Below are 22395 nucleotides of genomic sequence, written 5' to 3'. Positions count from 1 at the left end.
TATAGTCAACAAAGAATAAGAAGACTAAAGAGACGTTGTAGCTCTCTGCTACATGTTACAATCATAATCATGTGATTGCAGCAAAAGAATGCCTATTTAAGTAGTATGGTTTGTTCTATTGTTACTATGCAAAAAATGAATTTTGCACTCAACTTCCTTTTCCAATATTTTTGTCTAAAGTGCTTAAAATTCATTAGAGTTTCTAATTTCTCCTTCATAAAGTCAACCCACAGGGCCACAGAAACCTTGATAATTAAAAATCATTAATAAATATGATCACGTATCATTTTGTTGTTTGAAAGCTATTTTAGCAATCTAAAAACACCTAGATGCATTAACTTTATTAGTATCTCTACTCTAAAATCACCATATTTTTTCACTTTATTAGTTCTTGTTAGCACTTATAGCTAATAAGTCTCAGAGATTACTTGGCAAATGGATCGTCAAGATTACATTAATTTGTGCATGGTGTGTTAGATTGAGAAATATACATGAAACAACCGAGAGTTTCAAAAGTAAGGCTCTCCAAATTATGTGTGCAATTAAAGAAAGCACTATACAATAACAAGAACATGGTACAAAAAAATGCAATTTTTTTAGTACAAAATGGATATTTAGTGACATCAACAAACTTAAGCTTGTTTTTCAATGATCGAGATAACAAGAGTGTTATAATTCTAGTGTATGTATATGATCTTATAACCATTGAAAATGATGAAAAGTAGGTTCCCAAAATAAGGGGTAATTTGTTAGAACATTTTCAAATGAAGGAGGTTGTAGTACTAAAATATTTTCTAGGACTTAGGGTTGAAAAAACCAAGGACGGGTTATTTTTATCCCAACAAAAGTATGCTTGAGATCTAAAAGAAAAACAAGGCCTGACAGATTGTAAACCGATTTCAACTCCGAACAAGCTAAACATGCATGATATTATATTGGAATTATAAGATTGATTAGGTGATAAAAAGAGAAGAAAAAAAAATATCATAAGGTTGATTCTTTTAACAAACAATTAACATTTGTAAAAAAAAAATGAGATTATGTTTAATACTCTAGGGGATAGACTTGAAGGATACTACAATTTATAGATAGATAGTCAAGGCAAGGGTTAAGACATCATCGACTTTTAGATAGTATTATAAAAGTCTTACAACTTGCATAACATTGTTTTGGCCACTATTTTTTTTTTTATCATATTCTTTATTTAGTTAAAAACAAATTTATACTATTTTTATGAATTTCCCTTACCTAAGTGACAAGCTTTGTACGTATTTTTCTTTTTCTTAAGAAACACACAGAACAAACATATTAAGAAATTTTTTTCTCTCATCCTCCGTTTATTCTTTTTACAGTTGGACCACATGTCAAAGCACACAAAGGGCTTTTGTGAATAATTGTTAATTAGGACCGTGTTGTTCAAGGGAGGGCTTGTCGAAAGGACAAGATTACTGCTATCTATTTCAACATTAGCAATCAATGATTTTTTGGACAAATATCAAGCAAATTGAGAACAAAATTGTTCAATAAAAGAGGACTTTAATCCTTTTTTAGTCTTCATTATTTGTGGCACTATGCGTTGGACCTAAATAAAAAGTTTAATTTTAGTATGGCCTACCAAGATTAGTATCACATATTCCCATTGACAATAATGCCACTACTCAATTATTTCTCTAATGCAGTTTTCCTTTCATGCAGGGACCGGGTGCTCCATATTTACTAAAATTTCCATCCGTATTAATTCAAATTTCCTAAAAGGAATCCCCAGCTCAGCAACTTGTGAGACAAATATTACACAGCAAAGTGTACAAGCGATATCGGATTGGATTTGTCTCGACCATTGTCTCCCTCTGATTATCTCAATGATTCAAGAAAAAACTTGAGATACATGTTGGCTCTTACCTTTTGTGACTAAGCTAGCTTTGTTTGAAAATTAAAATAAACATCAGATACCATGAACCAGCGTTTCCATACATGTATGTTTCTTCTTCTAACAAGAATTAAATTTCCACTTTACGTACTCTATCTAGTTCTATAGATGGAAATATTTGCCTTTATTTTATAATGAAAAGATAGGTTACTTCGCTACTGTTTGTGATAAGAGTAATTGCATGTTTGGATCTTAAAGGCTATATAGACAGAGAACCACTCTAGGGGCATTGTCTTTATTCTTTAATAATTTCTTTAGGCTATTCTCTAATAAGTATTTTATCATGATCCCTTCAATTATGTTAATTAACTCACGTTTCTATCGATATTTATCTCTACGCACAAAATTTGTATTGTAAGAAAATAAGCTCAATTTGGTTTTTGTTAAAATATTGTTGTTTCATATGTTTCAATCATTGGCCGTCAGAAATCGATTCCCATAAACAGAGTCATCAACATTTGATTGCAAGGAGGCAAAGAAAAAAAAAAGAGGAAAAAGACGACTAGAAAACATTGGTTCAAACTACGTGGCTGGACCAACTTCATTTTAGTCACTAATTAAATGGCCTGATTAATTATGTCGTTGCAAATATACAAAGTACAACGAAGCCGACACATATTATTAATGTAAAGAGGACGCATGCAAGAGTAATGAAAAGTATAAAACATTTTACAAATTTTTGGAGTTTGACTTAGCTGAACAGCTCATATGGAAATATAAGATAAGGCCATGAAGGTTTAATTTATAATTCAAATGTCCAATTGGATGGCTGAATTAGGACATGGCTAAGGCCATGGAACCTTCACAATGTCAGAGCCAAGAGACAGGCTATCACAGAAAGATATCAATATTAATTAATTTCACCCGTATTTTTTTTCATTGTTGAGAACGTGTTATTGAAAAATAAGCGCTTGAAGACAATTGACTAGTTTGGAAGCTTGTGTGCCACGAATAACTTGCCGAGAATATTGTGCTATTTATTTGTGCCATTTAAGAATGACAATGTATATGTTTAATTTGCAATGCGCACAAATGTCCTTTGATCTTTTTAACCTCGATCGAGTTTATGTATTTGTGTTTATTTTCTTAATAAAACAAAAACACACCGTTTAAATTTAATGTTAATTTAAGTTCATTTTTTTAATTATGATATTGATATGAAGTTATCTTGTAAAATGAATATTTTTCTCCCAACATGATTTATTTTGTATTTCAGAGTATTTCTAATAAAAATTTCTTAAATGAGTTTTTTAAGTTACTTTTTGTGATCTCCACAGTATCATATTATTCTAAGAAATTCATACATAATTTTGTTTTAATGGTAAGAAATTTTAAGAAATTTTAAAAAATTCATATTTTTATATTTTTATTTTTATTTAATTATGATACTACCATGTGTTATATAAATATTATTTTTTATTATTAAGAAGTAATTTCTTGCAAAAAATACAAATCTTATTTTTAAGAAACTCTTCCTAACATATAGATTAAATTTGCTATTAAAGATGCTTAGGAGTAACAATGATACACACTTTCATATATATTACATACTGTTAATTGTTACGCTATTATCTTAATTTTAATATAATATTTAATACTCAAACAAAATAATAAGATTTCCAAATTAGCTAAAAAAAAACTTAGCACTGCAATTCCTCAATATAATTTTAGAAAACATCTATAATTCAACAAGTTAACTTATTTTAGAGTTACTCCATATATGGTTTTAATGTGTAATTAATGCTAACCATTATATTTCAAGAGAGATGAATAATATTTTTTTAAAATTATTCTTAGAATAATTTTATTCTTCCTCTAATGAAAATCAATAAAAATAAATAAATATATAAGATTTGATTAAATTAGAGATAATATACCATAAGCATCTAAGGGGATGTAGAAAATATTTTTATTTCTATTTTTTATTTTTACTTTTAGTTACAAAGATTAAAGAATGTCATTTTATTTTTACGTTGTTTCTTGTTTTCAAAAATTTATATAGAATACAATGAAGTATTTTTTTGTTTTCATTTTTATGTTCACTATTTTCTATAAAAAATTATATATATATTTCATACTTATCACCTGAGTTTAATTTCTATAAATAATAAAAAAATTATTTTCTCTTTGTTTCTTATTTATTTTTATTTACCTTCCTTATTTCAATAATTTTCCCCCTATTTCTTTCTTTCAACCTTATTTCAATATTTTTTCCCCTATTTCTTTCTTTCAACTAAAGGACCCATAGGGTTTGAGTTTCTAATAATGTGTAATTACAATTAGAATTCAGAGAAAGAACTTGTTCACTCCTAATAATTCTACTTGACTTGACTCAACTTATAGTTTGATGTCGAATTTGATGAATACTGCATATCAATAATCCTAGACAAAGAAATTAGAGGCAATATTCCTCAAGGGAACTTTTGCTGTAATCTTGTCCTATGAAAATAAGATAGACCTAATTATTGCGATGTATGAAAATAAATAAAAACTATAAATCTTTTAAGTTTTAGACAAGACTTTTAATTATTTTTTATTTGAAATTTCTGCTACAAAGTTTAGTAGCCACATGCAGGCCTGATTTCATTAATTAGATTTCCTTGAAGACTAGACACAACAGAGAAGCCAATGAGATGCAGATCGAAGCTTAGAGACTCTCATTGAAGACTAAGAGGTGATCACTTTCGGAGACATCCCATGTCATTCTTCCTCAGAATTGATTCATGATGCGTCTTGTATTGATCAAATAATTTTGTGTTTTCATTCTATATATGAGTATACATAAATTCCCTAGTTTTTGTTAGGGTAAAGGCATTGCTTGGTTTGAATAATGAGGTATTAATTTAGATTTTTTTTGACATAGGTATTTAGATTCTTAATATTTTATTTATGAGTGATGCTATTTCGTACTAATAAAGGTTGCACAAATTACACGAACTGCAATATGTAAGGCTGAGATTTTTTAAATAGAATTTAATTTATAAAGGTTGACAAAATAAATGGTTTGATTTGATACAAATCATGATTTGTTTCTTTTCACGAAATTTTTTTCGTAACATTTGTCATTTTCCAATTGGAGTTATAGTTTTTTTTTTTGTTGTTGTTGAAAAGATTAGAACTATAGTTAATCTAGCGAATCGATGTATTAATTGTAGATAATAATTAATTTTGAATTCTAAAAATGTATTTATAACACATTAAATTTAACAAAAAAAAATTTAGTTTAATTGATTGAACCTAAATGAAATTGTTATAATTTTTTTGGTACTGACAGTTTGACCCTTATCTTCCAATGAAAAATATATGTAACAGTAGTGTTAAATTTATTTATAATGTATAAAAGCTGAATTCTTTATTATTGCTATTACGTGAGCATAATTGATGATTTGGAGGAAGGAAAATATTTTTCTTTTGTGTCTATCACTTCTTTTTTCCTTTTACTTTCTTCAATATTATTCATAACATAACAAAATCCTATACCAAAAGAGTAAATATACTATCCTTACTTTATCATTAATTATAAATTTTGTTTAAATAATAATTTTGTATAATTCATCAATATATATTTCTTTACACAATAAAATGTAATATAAAATATTATATTTTCACATCTCCCTTTTTAATCGATTATTTTTAGAAATAAAGTTATTAAAGTTACTTTGCGGACAAACATAGCCTCAAATTTTTTTTTCTTTCTACTCTTTTCTTTTCTTTGTATACATAGATAATTCAACCAAAAAAATATGGATAAATTAGATAAATGGATGGTTAAATTGTACTTAATGTTTACATTAAACGATTGTCATATGTCATTTGACTATCAAAATTGAAATTATTTTTCTAAATTTAATTTTTATATTAAGTTTTAAATATATAATCTTTAAATAATATTTAAATAAAAATTGATCCATAATTTTCTATTTCTTTATTTTTATGTTAACATGTTTATTTAATTTGATATCTATTTATTTATTTGAGATGTTTCTTTATTATCTTAAGTATTGTTTTCAATTCAACTTATTTAATAAATAAATAATTTTAATTCAATTAAGTCTATATCATACTATTAGCTTACAATAATTTTTTTTATATTTTATTTACTATTATAATTTTAATTTACTAACAATTATATTTTAATAATTGTTTTTCAGACGAGTATTCAATCAACTCAACTTCAAGTATAAAGATCTATATCAATCTAGACAATCTTGATTTTGCAAAGTTCAAGATACGATAAAATGAACTTCCTTCTTTTATTTTATTTTATTATACACATTTTGTAACATTCAACAACAAACAAAATCTTTAGTTTATTCTAATTCTTTGATTGATGTAGTTAAAAAATTATAAATTTTATTTTAAATAATTACTTTGCAGAAAAAAATAGAACAACATCAAACTAAAGAACTATCTTCTTCAAATTCTACTAACATTGATCTTAACAAAAGAATGTCAAAAAATAGAAGATATTTGTAATATATAATGTCCATGAAATGAGTATTCACAGGTATGCTAACCTACCATGACCTTCATATTCATAATATTCAATAATACATGATTTTTTTCTTAGTTTTAACTTATATAAAATAATAGGATAATGTGTTCACAATTCATGCAACAGTTAATGAGATCGACGATATGTTTGGTTGAAATTATGTTGCATGTGAGAGATGCCAAAAGAAAGTTACAAAAGAGGGAAATCAATACACATGTAGAAAATACAAACAACCATCCAAGTACCCGACAACAAGGTTTAATATTTGTATATAATGAATTATTTTTTATAACATAATTAAATAAATATTACAATTTTTAAAATCTATTTTAGGTTCAAGATACAATTGAAAGTCTCTGATGATATTGGTGTAGCAACATTCATAATATTCGATCGAGATGTACAACAAATTCTAAATACAACAGCATCTGAATTCCTTCACACCCAAAATGCAAATAAGGTTGACATACCCTCAATATTGTATACCATTTGCAAACACACTTTTAATTTTGAAATCAAGCTCACAACTTGAAAGAAGGATTTCAAACCTATACCATCACAAGGACTTTTATCCCTAAAAATATCATTTAGCATGATCATCTCCTCAAAGAAATTATACAAGTAACCATATTTATAATTTATTTACATTTTTATTTCTTGTACAAAATATTAATAGTTTTATCCACTAATTAATATTTTTATTAAAAAAGGAGTCTACTTCACCAAAACAAATATCATCAAATAGGTGAGATGAAGAACTAATTATAAGTCAAAGTCTAAAGCTACAAACATCTAACAAGTCAAAAGGTGCATCTTCATCATCTAATGAAGAAGTTTACCAAATCTCACAAAGTCCATTAAGAAAAAAAGCGAATAAACAAACTGTCACAAGTCAAAGTCCAAAACTACAATTATCTAAGAAGTAAAAAAATGCATCTTCATCATCAAATGAAGTTTATTCAATCTCAAAAAAAGTTTAAAAAGGAGCACACCAAACAAAACAAAATTCAACTATAGGTCATCAGCAAAAGGAAATAAATACAAAAAGTCTATTTAAATGAACAATTTTCGATGTTTTATTCATATTATTTTTATGTGTTTTACCATTATGATTGACTATTTTTCTTTCATTAAATATATTTTTTGGTTGTTTTATTATGTCAATTTCACTTTATTCTTATATTGTTCTTTTGAAATTTATATACAACACTTACTTTTATTTTCACGTTAATCAACTTTAATTGAGTAGTCAACCTCTAATTTTAACATATTTTCTTATAAATATATTGATAAATAAAAAATATTTTAATTTATATGTAATTTTTTACCTCCTTTAACAAAAATGGTATAAAATATTATTGACAATTATATTTTTAAATTTAATTTATCAAATAAATAATTTATTTAAATATTTCATTAATTATTTATAAACTCGCGCAATGTGCAGATATTTATCTAATTTAGATAAAATACAAGTTGTGAAGTTTTTTTTTAATAAATGAAGATAATAGTAAGAGGTTTATAACACTCATTTTTATTCAATAAACTGACTTAAATTTCTAATATAAATGAAGATTCTAGTAACTTGAATATCTACTATTTTGTTATAAAATGTGATGTCATATTTTGTAACTGGGATCAGTTGGCAAATTATTCAACGTAGCTTAGGGATTTATTGTTTTACTAACTGCATGATAACTAGTTCCTGATATAACTAACTTGTGAGAACAGTTTCTGTAGCCATACTCAAAAGGGTAAATACTCGAATTTTTAGAGAATTGCCGTTTATGCATGCAAGCATCAACGTCCCCACCCGTGTCCCCTTTTTTTTTTTCCTTAATTTTTATTATTACATACATGAAATTCCTTCATGATGGCACGGTCATTTAAATTTGACATTGTGTGATTAAAGTCAGAAAGCTTGTGGAATGGCAAATATACAGTGGCCTATTTGTACCTTGGATCTCTCTGCTCTGCTTTTCTGATTTGTCCCTAGAGGGGGGAAATGGTACTATTAGACCAAAACCGTTGAATCTTTTCTTCCCAAACACAAAAACTTTTTATTTTGTCTCATAATCATTTGGTTAATTTTTTTTTATTGCCTACCTATGCAATAGCCACAACCTAGATGAATAATTCCGATCCCACTCAGTGTTGGTCTGCCATTCAGTTGTGTTTATGAAGTGACACGACCCCTTTGTTGGACAACATCTCTCTTGGTAAGATTGTGATTTGTGCATCTTCCTAGACCGGTTTTTCTTTTTACATTTACATATAAGATCTCATAATAATTAGGGTGAAGTTAAACTATTTTAGTTTGGGCAGCTAAATCTATATAAAATATAAAGAAGGGCTTTTTTCTTCTATCTTTTATTATTTTAAAATTTTATGAGTTGCATAATGATCACTTTAAAAGTAATTTCATATATTTAAAAGAAAGTAAATCAAACTTCAAAATTTTTGTAACTCTAAAGTTTATCAAGTAAAATAAAATAAGATCTCGCATTTAAAATGTTATTGGTTTTGGTTTAAATTAAAGTCCTACTTATTTATTGGAGTAAGATAATTGTAATTAAGTACATGTATAAGTATTTTTTAAGATCGAAGGTTTTTCTTGCCTTAAATTGGGACAAGATCTCTCCCTCCTAAATTTTTATAAATCAACTTGTATGTTTTATAGATATTACTTATACACAAGTTTCAAGGATTGAAACAAGTTTACTTAATTTAATCCTGATTAGATTAATATCAGCACAACAAAAAAATATTGCAAGTTACATTACATACATTATATGAAAAAAAATAATAAGTTACTACCTCATAAATCAAAAGATTTAATTGAATAATAAAATTACTATTTGAAATCAAAAGTAGTTTTATATTGTAGTGTATGGTTAAGTTTTCCTCTTGATATGTGTTTCTTTATAATATTATTATATAGTAAATTTTTGTCTATGACAAAATAATCTATATATAATGAAAAATTTATCAAAAAATTTATAAATTAAGTAAATTTTGATAAAATCTTTCATTCTCACAAATTTTGGTAAACATATAAATTTTATAATATAATATAAAATAAAGAGAATTAAAAGTTTAGGGGGCATGATCCCTTAGAGCTTAATGTAGCTATATTCCTGTTCATAAAAATTCATTAAGTTAATTTTTTTTTCTAATGATAATATTAGTATGAAGTAGTTTTGTTGGAAGTGGTGATTAATCTTCGTCGGAATGATGACACACAAGATGAGTATTCTTCTCTGGTCCAACATGATTTATTCTATATTCAAACTTGATTAAGAGATATAAATCCTTATCACTTCTGACCCGTTATTAGTACTTTGTCAAATTAATGATAGAAATTTTGGTAATTTATATAATATCTTATAATCAAAACTTTTTTTTCTAAACCATAATATTTTGTACGGGAAACAATTAATTTTATTTAAACTTGATAAGATCACTATAAACAATAAAACTCATTCAAAATATGTATTTATGGTAATTATTCTGAACTCAAATTCAGATCTCTAAACTAAAACATCTTCACCCCAATTAATACCCAATTCCACGCGTTCAGTGGTTATAATCAAACCTATCGAAAAAAATACAAGAAGTCATATTAATTGCATGCAGTAATAAAAGTTTTATCCATTAGAGGGTGGCTGCGATTTGTAATATGTGATCATCCAACATTGTCTGCTTTCTTATATATCAGAGAGGCAGAGATGCAGACTGCAATCAAAAGGGACAATTGCATTATTGTGATACTATCGCATTTGTATATAGAAGTACAGTTGTTTATTTCCATTATTAACTTTGGTTTTAGTATCCTACCTAAAAAAAACAACGGTTTTAGTATCTTACCACACGCACATAGAAGTCGTATGAAGTCAGAAAATTGACATTGAAGAAAACCACATTTAATTGACAAGATACGTAATTTTCAAATTGCAAAAAAGATGAATCATTCGGATAGTTAGTTGAACTTCCAGCAGTTTCTAAGGGGGGAAATATGACCTTAACCTGGACAGATGTCAAAAGCAAATTAGCATTCGTTCCCAAATGATGAAACTTTTCCAAACCATCATGGTTTTTAAAATCCATCCCGAAAAGCCAAAAAGAAGAGAAGGGCAGTTTTCTACATAGGGTACCTGGCTGGCAGGAAAAAAAGTTAGTCAAGAAAAGGAAAGGGCCATAGAGTGTTCAAATTTTTTAGTGTAATTACCAAAGCGGAACAAAAGAACCTAGAGAAGGTTCTGTTATCATCAATTTAATGCAGCATACTTTGTTTTGCACACCTTGCTACTCTCAGACTTTACTTGTCTATGAAAATTTTGCCCTTCTCAAACCATGTGGTTTAATTTATGCTTCATGTTTCTATTCTTGGAGTAGGTTTAGCCTAGCAAAACCACTCCTTCAATTTCCATACATAGTTCTTTCATCCATAACTCTCTCTCTTCTTGCTATTATATTATATCATGTGAGAATGGGGACGTTTCGTCACACTTGAGAAGTTTCAAACACACGAGACTAGAATTTAGAACTCCCAGCTCTAAGCAGCATGGTCCATAACCACCTAGGTCGGTGAAAAGTAAGAACCCTCTTAACTAGCTTTGTAGCATATGGCAATTACCAAAAATTGGTATATGCAGCCACATGAGGATGAGAACTCTTATCTGTTAAAATTTTGAAATCTCTTCTTATCCAATCTAAAATCTCTTATTAAACTAAAATAATCTCACGGGCAGTTACCCACACACGCTTGATGATAGACATAATGTATGTAACTGTATCTGTATCTACGAACAAACAAATCAAACTAATTAAATATAAATAAACTTGTGCATTACTCTCTTGGATAGAAACCGTGGGAGCATCAGGGACCGTCCAAACATGATGACCCAGATGGTGGGACCAAGGTGATTATGTGGATTGTCCCGTGAAGAAGGGAGAGGAGCCCAGTTCAGGAAAGTCAGATATAATTTTTTAAATTAAAAAATAAGAATGGTACTGTCCAATCAGCTCTTGGTACAACTTTCTCCTCTCTAAAGGCTCCTCTCCTATTTATTTGATTCCCTATCATGCTGCCATTTTATTTTCTCAACTTTGCTTGTCTAACCATAATAATAATCCTGTTTAATTAACTAAAGGCTAGCTTCATAACTCTTCCCCTCACCCCACCAAAACACCCCCTTTAGTTTCCTGGTATTCTTCTTCCACGTAGGTTTAATTTGGAGGACACAAGAGTTTTCAAAGCATCATTGGTGGTGGATTGAAAGACTTGGTGAGTGACATCGTACACATGGGAAGACACTCTTGTTGCTACAAACAGAAGTTACGGAAAGGCCTTTGGTCTCCAGAGGAAGACGAGAAGCTTCTCAATCACATCACCAAACATGGTCATGGATGTTGGAGCTCGGTTCCCAAACTAGCTGGTATATACATACATAGTACTATATATAATAATGTTTGTTTCAACACTTCATTGATGTTGTAGTGTGCACAATGAAGTACAATTCAAAACACAAGAGAGTCTTTAATTTCTAACCTTAATTGTAAACACATGCCAGGTTTGCAGAGATGTGGGAAGAGCTGCAGGTTGAGGTGGATAAATTATCTAAGGCCTGATTTGAAGAGAGGAGCATTCTCACAGCAAGAAGAGAACATGATTGTTGAACTTCATGCAGTTCTTGGAAACAGGTAGTTTTAGTTATATAGTTATATATTTATATATCTCATACAAGGCCATTTTTTTTTTTTCAGCGTACAGTTATTACTTTGACTTTTGTTCTTGATGTATGGTTTTTATTAATTTTTAGCTTGGTGGGTGCTTTATCAGGTGGTCTCAGATTGCAGCACAGTTACCAGGAAGAACAGACAATGAGATTAAGAACCTATGGAACTCGTGCCTGAAGAAGAAGCTGAGGCAAAGAGGTATTGACCCAACCACACACAAGCCACTCTCTGAGGTTGAGAACGACAAGGACATGAATATGATGCCACCCTCAACCGACAAAAGCACTCAGAAAGCCTCTGTGGGATCCAATGAAGTAGTGAGTAATTTGGTTGATCATCATCAGCCACCAAAAACCATGCCTAATTCTTCATCAGAGAGATACCCTCTTGAAGTTTCCACTACTAGTTCCACCCAGGAACTGTTCCTAGATAGGTTTGGCACCACCACCACCACCTGCCACGAAAACAACAACAACAACACTTCTGATTTGGTAGGATCATACTTCTCCTTCCAGCACTTGAACTATGGAACAACAACAAGCATGGCCCTCTCTTCAAACCCCAACACCTCTCTTTGTTTCATTCTACCCTCCACTTCTTCAGACATTAATAATAACAACTCCATCATAACCTCCTCCTCCATGCTCCCTTCAATTTTCCCAACACAACATGTGAAGCTCCAATCTAATAACAACAACCCTTCTTCCATTTCATCTGATGGGGTTCAAAACTGGGAAACAAGTAACAACACAAACAAAAACAATGGGAATATGCAGTTACAAAGTAGCACAAACTACCTTGACAGCACGTGGGGGGTGGCAGAGTCTATGAAGATTGTTAACATTAACAAAGAGGCTCAAGTAGTGCCTCTACAAGCAGAACAAGAAGATCTAAAATGGTCTGAGTATCTTAACACCCCGTTTATTCTGGGAAACAACACAGCGCAGAATCATCAAATTCAAACCTCTCAATCTATCTACACTGAGGTTATTAAACCAGAAACAGGTTTCATAATAGACGAGTCATGTACTAGTAATTGGCACCATCATCAGCCACCACCAGCTTTTCAACTTTCCGATATATATAGCAAGGATCTGCAGAGATTTTCAGTGACTTTCGGACAAACCCTGTAACGTGTGTGTACGTAATTAATATATGTGGAAACTTCAATTCAACGAAAGAGACAAAGATGTTGCTGCCGACTTAATTTTCCAATATGATGATGATCCAGGTCAGAATTTTCTCTAGTCAGTTCTGACCACAGGTGTGTGCTATAAAAAAAAAATTACTTTCTTTCTTTCTATATTGTAAATTGTGTTACAGTGTAATATTTGTGATTAATTCCAGCTTCTTATTCCACCCACCATTTTGTTAATCAAACATTTATGTAGAGGCGCTACTGCTGAATAAGGCTTGTTCCAATCCAAGGCTTCTCTTCTCCTCTTACAAAATATTCTTCAGTTGTTAATTATGGATGTGTAGCTTGTGAGTTGTGAGTTTTTTTTTTTTTTTTTTAATTCGTGTGTACACAGTTGACAGCATTAATTGTTATACATTTTTTTTTACCTTAATTCAAGTTTCAATGTTGTTATTTTGTACCTATTAGTTCATGGAGCGTGCGTGTGACTGAATAGTTTCAAATCCTATTATCTTTAAGATGTCCGGGATTTGTTCTCTTCTCACTTTTTACAAAGTCAGCTTTTCACTTGATCCTTTTCAAATTGAGAATCCATTGAACTTCTCATCCTTTTTCTTTTATTTTTTTCTCTCTCACTATCAAAGCACCAGGGACCCTATTTCTTAAATGGGTGTCTGTCACTGTCTCCTACAGATAGAGATTGTTTTCACTTTTTGAAAGACCTCAGCACACACACTTCCCCTTCCCCTCTCAATGACTCAAGACAAGAAAGTATGCAATACTTGTCTTCCTTTGATTTACCTCTTTCAAAAGGCTCATCCAGTTGTACACACTACACACCACACACACAGAGACATGGATATATAGATTTGATTACCAATTTGAACAGTTGTAGGCACTAATAGCCACAAAGAGGCAAAAAAACAACACAGCAACTTCTGCCACACCACACCACCGACTAGTTAAAGGCCACAAAAAGAACATATTTAACAGCTTTCTTCGGTTAACATCTTCGTACGGACACAGTGAAGAATGAAATAAAAAGAAAGCAAAAGGAAATGGATTCATAATTCAGTGATAGATTAGAGGATATTTTGTTTATTGTTAGTGTATTGGGAAGTGACACGAATTGTACCAATTTTAAAACAGAAGGATTCTGTGTGAATGTTGTGGGCCTTTTCCTCTAAAAGCTTCGCACCAGATAATGGGTCCCTCAGTGGGCATCTACATGTTACTGTTTCTGAAAGTGAAAGTATATAGCAAGATGAAAAAATAAAATAAAAGAGGGGATGGGGTGTTCACTTCACACAGACATGACAGAAATCACCGAGAGAAACAACTTGAAAACGAAAGAAAAGAAAGCAAGCATCATTCACCTAGAACTTGTTCTCAAGAAGCACCCCCCACCCCCATAGAAACAAATTTATTTTTTTTTCTTTTGTTTCCTTTCAAAGGAGTGAAACAGTTTCGATCAATACTCTTCCAACATCCATTAACAATTGAGTTGCTACACCAAAACCTTTGAAGTCATAAAATTTTCACTAGATAAAATAATAACAATAATAAAGATTTTTTTTACAGACAACATATATTTTTTGAGACAATTTTACGTGAGTCGAATAAAATAAAAATATGATAGACAGTAAAATTATTCCACTATCATCAAATATTTATCACAGTTGGGCGTATTTCGAAATACTAGTTAAATTAGAACAAGTATTATAAAATAGAAAACAATATTAAAGTTGAGGATAGCAACTAGTAGGAAACCCAGTGACTAGCTAGAGAAATAAGTATGTAGAAAGTAAAAAAAACAAGCATAGGGTTTATAGTATATTTACCCCTTTGACTAGCTGCAAGATGAAAACTAGTTCCAAGTAAAAAAAAATATTGGTTACTCTTTTTTTATTTTGCAATTGGCATCAACAAAGAGGCTTAAGTCAAATAGTTTCGAAGCATCCGTGACAGTGATTTCTTTTTCCCTTTTAGCACACAATTCCTCCAATTACATGTCAAAAGGCTAAAATTTTACAAGTTATCTTGCCAATAGGAAGAAAAGATTCATACGTCATATTAATTAGATATGTCTCTATTATTAAGCGGAAAATGGAATATCTTTGAAATATTAGGATTTGCTTATTCATACATTAGGACAATATACACTCGCAGCCTCGTTGATTGTCCATGTGCACACAAATACAACAAGTCCTCTCGGTCATTAAATATTTCCAAGCTTATTATTTCTTTAATTTGCAGGCGATAGTGATGGTGCGTTTTTAATCTCCATGCATGTGAAACAAATAATTGGGTCTATTTTGCTGGGGCCCTACAATCATCAGTGCACAGGAACAGAACAAAAATCCTGAGGAGGATAATGGGGTGGTGGCTATGCAATCCCAAGTTTGATCCCCCGTAAACTATTCATGTACTAGTTAAACAAGCTTCGATCATAAAGTTTTTTTAGTTTTTAAATTCCTTTGCACTCCTATAATTGAGTGAGGAACAAAATATATTTATATGCATCTGTTCACTATTCATATAGTGATTATTAAAAAGGCAAGGACAAGAAACTAATAAACCAATTGTTGATTATGATCATAATGATTGAACTGATAATGACGGTGTTGATGAAGCTATATAATATAGCCTTATCGATAGACTTGTTCTGGGTGACAGATAATTTGTGAATAGTTTTAAGAAAGTGAAGGAGAATGAACAACACAGTGACCAATCAAATGTGAACTCTCAAGGCGGACACTGTATTATTTTTCATCTCAATGTCTCTCTGTCTTTGCTAAACTTAATGCCTCTTCTATATTTTAAAAATACATCAAGTATATATATAATTTCTTTTTTTAAAAAAAACCTTTATCAAATGCTAATTTATCCTCCATTTGTTTGAATGGAGTGAAAATGAGGGGAGAAAATGTTAAGGTCAACTTTTTTTTCTTCAACTGAAAAAACTAAAATATCATTATATGTGATGTGTTTTTCTCTCTTTTTTTTTTCTTCAAACATAATATTAGTAGTATATGTTGGAATTCTTTAATCTTTATTCTTTATGGGGAAGCTAAAAATTTACAGGTTTATGATCTAGGATAATTTACCAAAAACCCTAAGATATACAATATATTTGATTATTAAGGATTAGATAAAATACCTGGATTCATAGTTGGGTCTTGATTTAAGTGTTCTTTAACATTTGTCGTAAAATCTTAGTGGTTATCCATCACGATCACAAATAATAACATTATGGTTCTTCCTTAATCGGAACCTCTTTATTCTTTAATAAAACCTTCATAACTCTTCAGATGGGAAAAATAAAAACTATGGGTGACGACTTGGTATTAGGGACCTTAGCCTTCTTATAGCATGTTAACCTAATAGGGTTCCCATTATCTTTTAATGGATCAACACTAACATCTACTCATTTAAGTCCATATCATCTTATTTAGTTGTCTAATGGACTCACTTAATTTGACCATATAAAATAAAACCCTAATAATAAATAGCTAATATAATTGTCTTATAATATTAACACACATTAATTATTGGAATAAAAAATTCCAACAATCTCCCACTTGGGCTACATATTGTAACAATTATATAAAAAATTCTTAGACGCGCATTTGTATGCTATTTACCTTTAGACTTTCACTTAACAATTTGGTTCATCTCATGTATCAATAATGAAATCACTACAACTTTCGTCACTACAACAAATGTGACTAGATCTCAATGACCACCACATTAATACACTTAATGACCTAGGTCAATATGGATAAATAACATGAAAATTACATGCAATGTGATCTCAATCATGTCTATTTCCAATTGCTCCAACTTAAGTCTTTAGCGAGATCAATCTTAAGTCCTTAAGTACAATTTAAATATTGCACTTGAACAAACAAGTTTCATAATAAACTTATAAACTCTAATATTTATTTATGCAAAAATGAAATACATGAAATCTAAATCCAAACATAGAACATAAAGACTCCCACTAAACCAAGACAATAATCGAAACAACACCATACGAGCAACAAATATGCTCACATTTTAAGTGTCAACCATTAATTAGTGGGTCAGTTAGCATATTGTCTTTTTCTATATGTTCTACAAATATCTTTATTTTTTTAATTCTTTCTTTAACAATCATATACTTTATGTCAATAACCTCTGACCTGGTTGAACTCTTGTTGTTGTTGGAATATAATAGTACTGAGTTATTGTCACTAAATATTTAATGTCCTCTTAATATTTGTAACAATAGGCAAGCCAATGACAAAATTTAGCAGTCATATCATATGGTTTGATGCTTCAAAACAATATATTAACTTTATCATCATGGTTAAAGGTGTATCCTATTGTAGAGTCTCTTCTAGTTAGGCGTCCCACAAAATTGGAGTCAGAATACCTTATGATCTCTAAACTTCTAAACTTTTGATATGTAAGCATGTAGTTTCTTGTTCTCTTTAAATAGTGTATTACACACTTTACTACTTTCTAGTGTCGCATACCATGATTACTCATATATCTTCCCAGGACTCCCACTAAAAAGTTATATTAGGACAAAAACAAACTTAAGCATACATAAGACTCCCCATAGCTAAAGCATAAGGAATCATTTGCATTTTTTTAAGATTACTAATGGGACACTATTTGAAACTAGCTTGTCTCATTTAGCAACATGTGCATCTTCTAGTTTAATATCTTTCATGTTGAATAAATCCAACATTATATTATGATTAGAAAGTGGTCATCAACATGTATAATACCAAAAGGACAATTTTACTTCCACTGAAATTTTGGTAAATGCAATCATCAACCAAAATTGTCTCAAAACCATAAAAGGTAATAACTAGATGAAATTTGTAATACCATTGATGAGAAGCCTATTTAAAGTCATAGATGGATTCTTTTAGTTTGTACACCATAAATTTTGAATCACCTTAACAAAGTTTTCTAGTTGGACCATATTGTTTCATCAATGTTGTCATTTAGAAACATAGTCTTTACATCCATCTAATGCAACTTTAAATCAAAGTGAGTCATCAATGTCATTATAGTCTTAAGAGAGTCTTTCTATGAAACCAGAGAAAAGTCTCTTTATAATCATTGCTTTCCTTTTAAGTAAAGTCTTTGGCAACAAGATGAGCTTTATATATTTCAACATTACCCTTTGAATCCCCAAGTTATAGATATTTGTTTACAACTTATGGGGTTCACACCTTCAGGTAATTTGACGATATTCCAAAAGTCATTGTCAACCATTGATTTATCACATAATTAATAGCAATCATCCACCTTTTAAGGGTTAGAACATTGTATGACTTGACTAAAGTTTATTATATCTTACTCGGTCAACCTAATGTCATATTCATGTTCTTAAAGAGATGCACCATAATAATTTGAAGTTGCATTTCTCTTTTTTCTAGTGGATCTTTTAAATGACACTTCTTGAGACGATTGAGTTTGAACTATAGGTAGTGCTTGAGGAGGAATCTCAGTGTTGTCTTGTCCTTAAATGATGTCAAGAATAACATCATTATTAATTACTAGATATGTTTCTTGAACAATGGTAAGTACAAAGACTTATCCATTGTCAATAAAAGATTATTCTTTAAGGACAACACTCTTTATGTTTCCTCCCCCTCCAAACTCAACTTCCTCAAGGAATTTTGCTTTTTCATCTCAAAGAATGATCTTATAGTGAGATTGTAAAACTTACACTCACGAGAGCGCTCAATCTAACCAACAAAGTAGTAATTATATCTTTAAGTTTACTTTACCTTAATGTGGCCTATAAGGCCTTGCTTCAACTAAACATTCCCAAATGTGCATGTGCCTAATGATGGGCTTATTCCCAGTCCATAGCTCATGGAAGGTTTAGTGACTGCTTTAATTGGTAGCTTGTTGAGGATATAAACTGCAATCTTTAATGTCTTTCCCTAAAGTAACTATGGTAAAGAAGAATCATACTGCTTACCATATCTTTAAGAGTTCAGTTTTGCCATTCTTATACGTCATATCTACCGTAGTAGTCACCGTCACAATCATATTTGACAACCTTAATTTTTTTCCTAATTAAGGTTCAACTTCAACTTTAAAAGACTTGAAAACATCTAGAAATCAAGACTTCTCATCAATTAAAGAAAGAGTAGTCGTCTATGAAAACAATAAAATACATTTGTCCATTCCATGAATCCTTAGGGAAAGGACCACAAATATCTGTATGAATTATTTCTAAGACATCCTTAGCTCTTTCGGCACTTAAATTTCTTTTGTTTGTTTGTTTTCCCTTAATACACTCAATACAAACTTAAAAGTCTAACAAATATAAGGGTCCAACAATTTTCTCCAGTACAAGCTTCTAAGTTCTCTGTATAGGGATGTGGCCTAAATGCCTATGTCATAAAGTGACAAAATTCTCATTTAATTTATATTTCGTACCATGTGAGTCCTTCACAATATTTAATTATAGGAACACCAATATCAATTAAAGACCCATAATCAACATCATTTGAATCACGAGATTAACTTTATTATTTTCAAATGAACAAGAATAATTGGATTTGTCCAAAATAGAAATAGAAATTGAATTTTGTCTAACAGATGGTGCAATATATGTCCCAACCAAATTCATATAACAATTCTTTAAAAGCAACCTAAAAGTTCATATAACTTCAAATGCAACTTTATTTTCATTGTCCTGTATAGGTGATTCTTTCAACATCACTTGGCAAATGACTCCACAAGTAACCTTGCGAAAACATACTTATGTGAGTAATAACACCAAAATCTATCCACCAAATGCCTTTGGGTACGAAAACTAACTTAACTTTAGAACAAGAGAAGTTTACCCTTCTTTACACATCAAACAGTGCACTTGGGACACTTTTACTTCATATGTGTACTGTCCAGGACCCACAAAATCTATGTGGCATCCTGTAGAAGCAAGCTTCATGATGAATCAAGATTGATTCAAAGAGTTTTGATGATAACTAAGATGATGACAAAAAGCTCAAAAGTCAAGAACACTTCATGATAACAAAGATGATGATCTCAAAAATCAAAGAATAAGTTCAAGATTGAATCAAGAACACTTCAAGGTTCAAGAGGAAATTTGATTTCAAGAATCAAGAGTCAAGTTTCAAGATTCAAGTTCCAAGAATCAAGATCAAGATTCAAGACTAAAGATTTAAGAATCAAGAGAAGACTCAATCAAGATAAGTATTAAAAGTTTTTTCAAAAACTGAGTAGCACATGAATTTTTCTCAAAAACCTTTTACCAAAGAGTTCTCTGGTAATCGATTACTAGATTATTGTAATCGATTACCAGTAGCAAAATGTTTTTCAAAAAGCCTTCAACTGAATTTACAACATTCCAATTGATTTCAAAATGATGTAATCGATTACAATGATTTGGTAATCGATTACCAATGTGTTTGAACGTTGGAATTCAAATTTAATTGTGAAGAGTCACATCTTTTCACAAAAAAGCTTTGTGTAATCGATTACACTGATTTGGTAATCAATTACCAGTGATAGTTTCTGAGAAAAATCAAAAGATGTAACTCTTCCAATAGTTTTCAAATTTTTCTAAAAGTTATAACTTTTCCAAATGGTTTTTAAGTTTTTTTTAAAGGTTATAAATCTTCTAATGGTTCTCTTGACCAGACATGAAGAGTCTATAAAAGCAAGACTTTGATTTGCATTTCAAGCATCTTTCAATTCATTCTTTAGACAACAAACTTTTGCCAATTGATTTCTGAATCTCTTTGAACTCCTTCTTCTTCTTCCTTTGCCAAAAGCTTTCTAAAGTTTTATGGTTTTTCCAAACCTTGAAAACAAAACTTGTGCTATTCATCTTTTTCATTCCCTTCTCTCTTTGCCAAAAAGAATTCGCCAAGGACTAACCGCCTAAATTCTTTTTGTGTCTCTCTTCTCCCTTTTCCAAAAGAACGAAGGACTAACCGCCTGAATTCTTTTGTATCTCCCTTCTCCCTTGTCAAAGAATTCAATAAGACACAGTCTGAGAATTCTTTTGATTCTTCACTTTCCCATATACAAAAGATTTCAAAGGACTAACCGCCTGAGAATTCTTTTGTATCCCCATTCACAAAGTTTCAAAGGTTTAACCGCCTGAGAACTTTGTCTTAACACATTGGAGGGTACATCCTTTGTGGTACAAGTAGAGGGTACATCTACTTGGGTTGTTGACTGAGAACAAGAGAGGGTACATCTCTTGTGGATCAGTTCTAGTGGAGGGTACATCCACTAGGTTGTTCAAAGAGAACAATGGAGGGTACATCCCTTGTGGATCTTTGCTTGTAAAAGGATTTTTACAAGGTTGAAAAGAAATCTCAAGGACCGCAGGTCGCTTGGGAACTGGATGTAGGCATGGGTTGTTGCCGAACCAGTATAAAAACTCTTGCGTGATTGTCTCCTTCTTCCCTACTCTTTTAATTTCCGCTGTGCACTTTAATTCCCACTTTTACTTTTGGTTAAGTTTCTTTTCTGTTCTTCATTTACTTAACAACATAGTAAAAGCCTTAGAAGAGTAAATTCTTAATTAGTAAAGATTTAGGAATAATTAATTCAACCCCCTCTTCTTAATTATTCTGAGGCCACTTGATCCAACACATCCTACTTGGCACTCAGAGACACGTGTCAACCCTCCACATCATCCCTGCTACAGGAGTGCGGACGCCTGGTCCTTAGCAGTCGGGCTCCCTAACAAACATGTTATCTCTAACCTAATTGATATTCAAATATATTTGAATATATTATCTATTGGCAGGTATTAGATTATCTATAATGTCACGTTATCTACAAGGTACGATTATCTTTTACCTTTATCTATAATTCAAATGTTTATCTCTAACATTATCTCTAAGCTTCTGGCAATTATCTATAAGCCGGGAATTATCTACAAGGCTACAACAACACCTATAAACAAGGACCAACACCCTCGCTCAACTAATATAAATATAGGTTCCATCGAACCCTTCTACACGATGGTCATATACAACTGGCTCACACACTCAGCACACAACAAGCCTGTGCCACCCCCTCTCTCTCTTTCGCTCATAC

General features: G+C 30.6%; 1 protein-coding gene across 1 annotated transcript; it reads left to right on the top strand.

Moving 5' to 3' along the window:
- The first annotated feature begins 11306 nt into the window (after positions 1–11306).
- LOC114369229 (transcription factor MYB61-like) lies at positions 11307–13759 on the top strand. The gene is made up of 3 exons (XM_028326422.1): positions 11307–11860; positions 11996–12125; positions 12265–13759. Exons 1-3 carry the CDS (start codon positions 11728–11730, stop codon positions 13292–13294), a joined length of 1293 nt encoding a protein of 430 aa, XP_028182223.1. The 5' UTR covers positions 11307–11727; the 3' UTR covers positions 13295–13759.
- The last annotated feature ends 8636 nt before the right edge of the window (positions 13760–22395 follow it).

Source organism: Glycine soja, chromosome 10 (assembly GCF_004193775.1).
Source record: "Glycine soja cultivar W05 chromosome 10, ASM419377v2, whole genome shotgun sequence".
Classification (NCBI taxonomy): domain Eukaryota; kingdom Viridiplantae; phylum Streptophyta; class Magnoliopsida; order Fabales; family Fabaceae; genus Glycine; species Glycine soja.
This window is presented reverse-complemented; position numbering and strand designations above follow the sequence as displayed.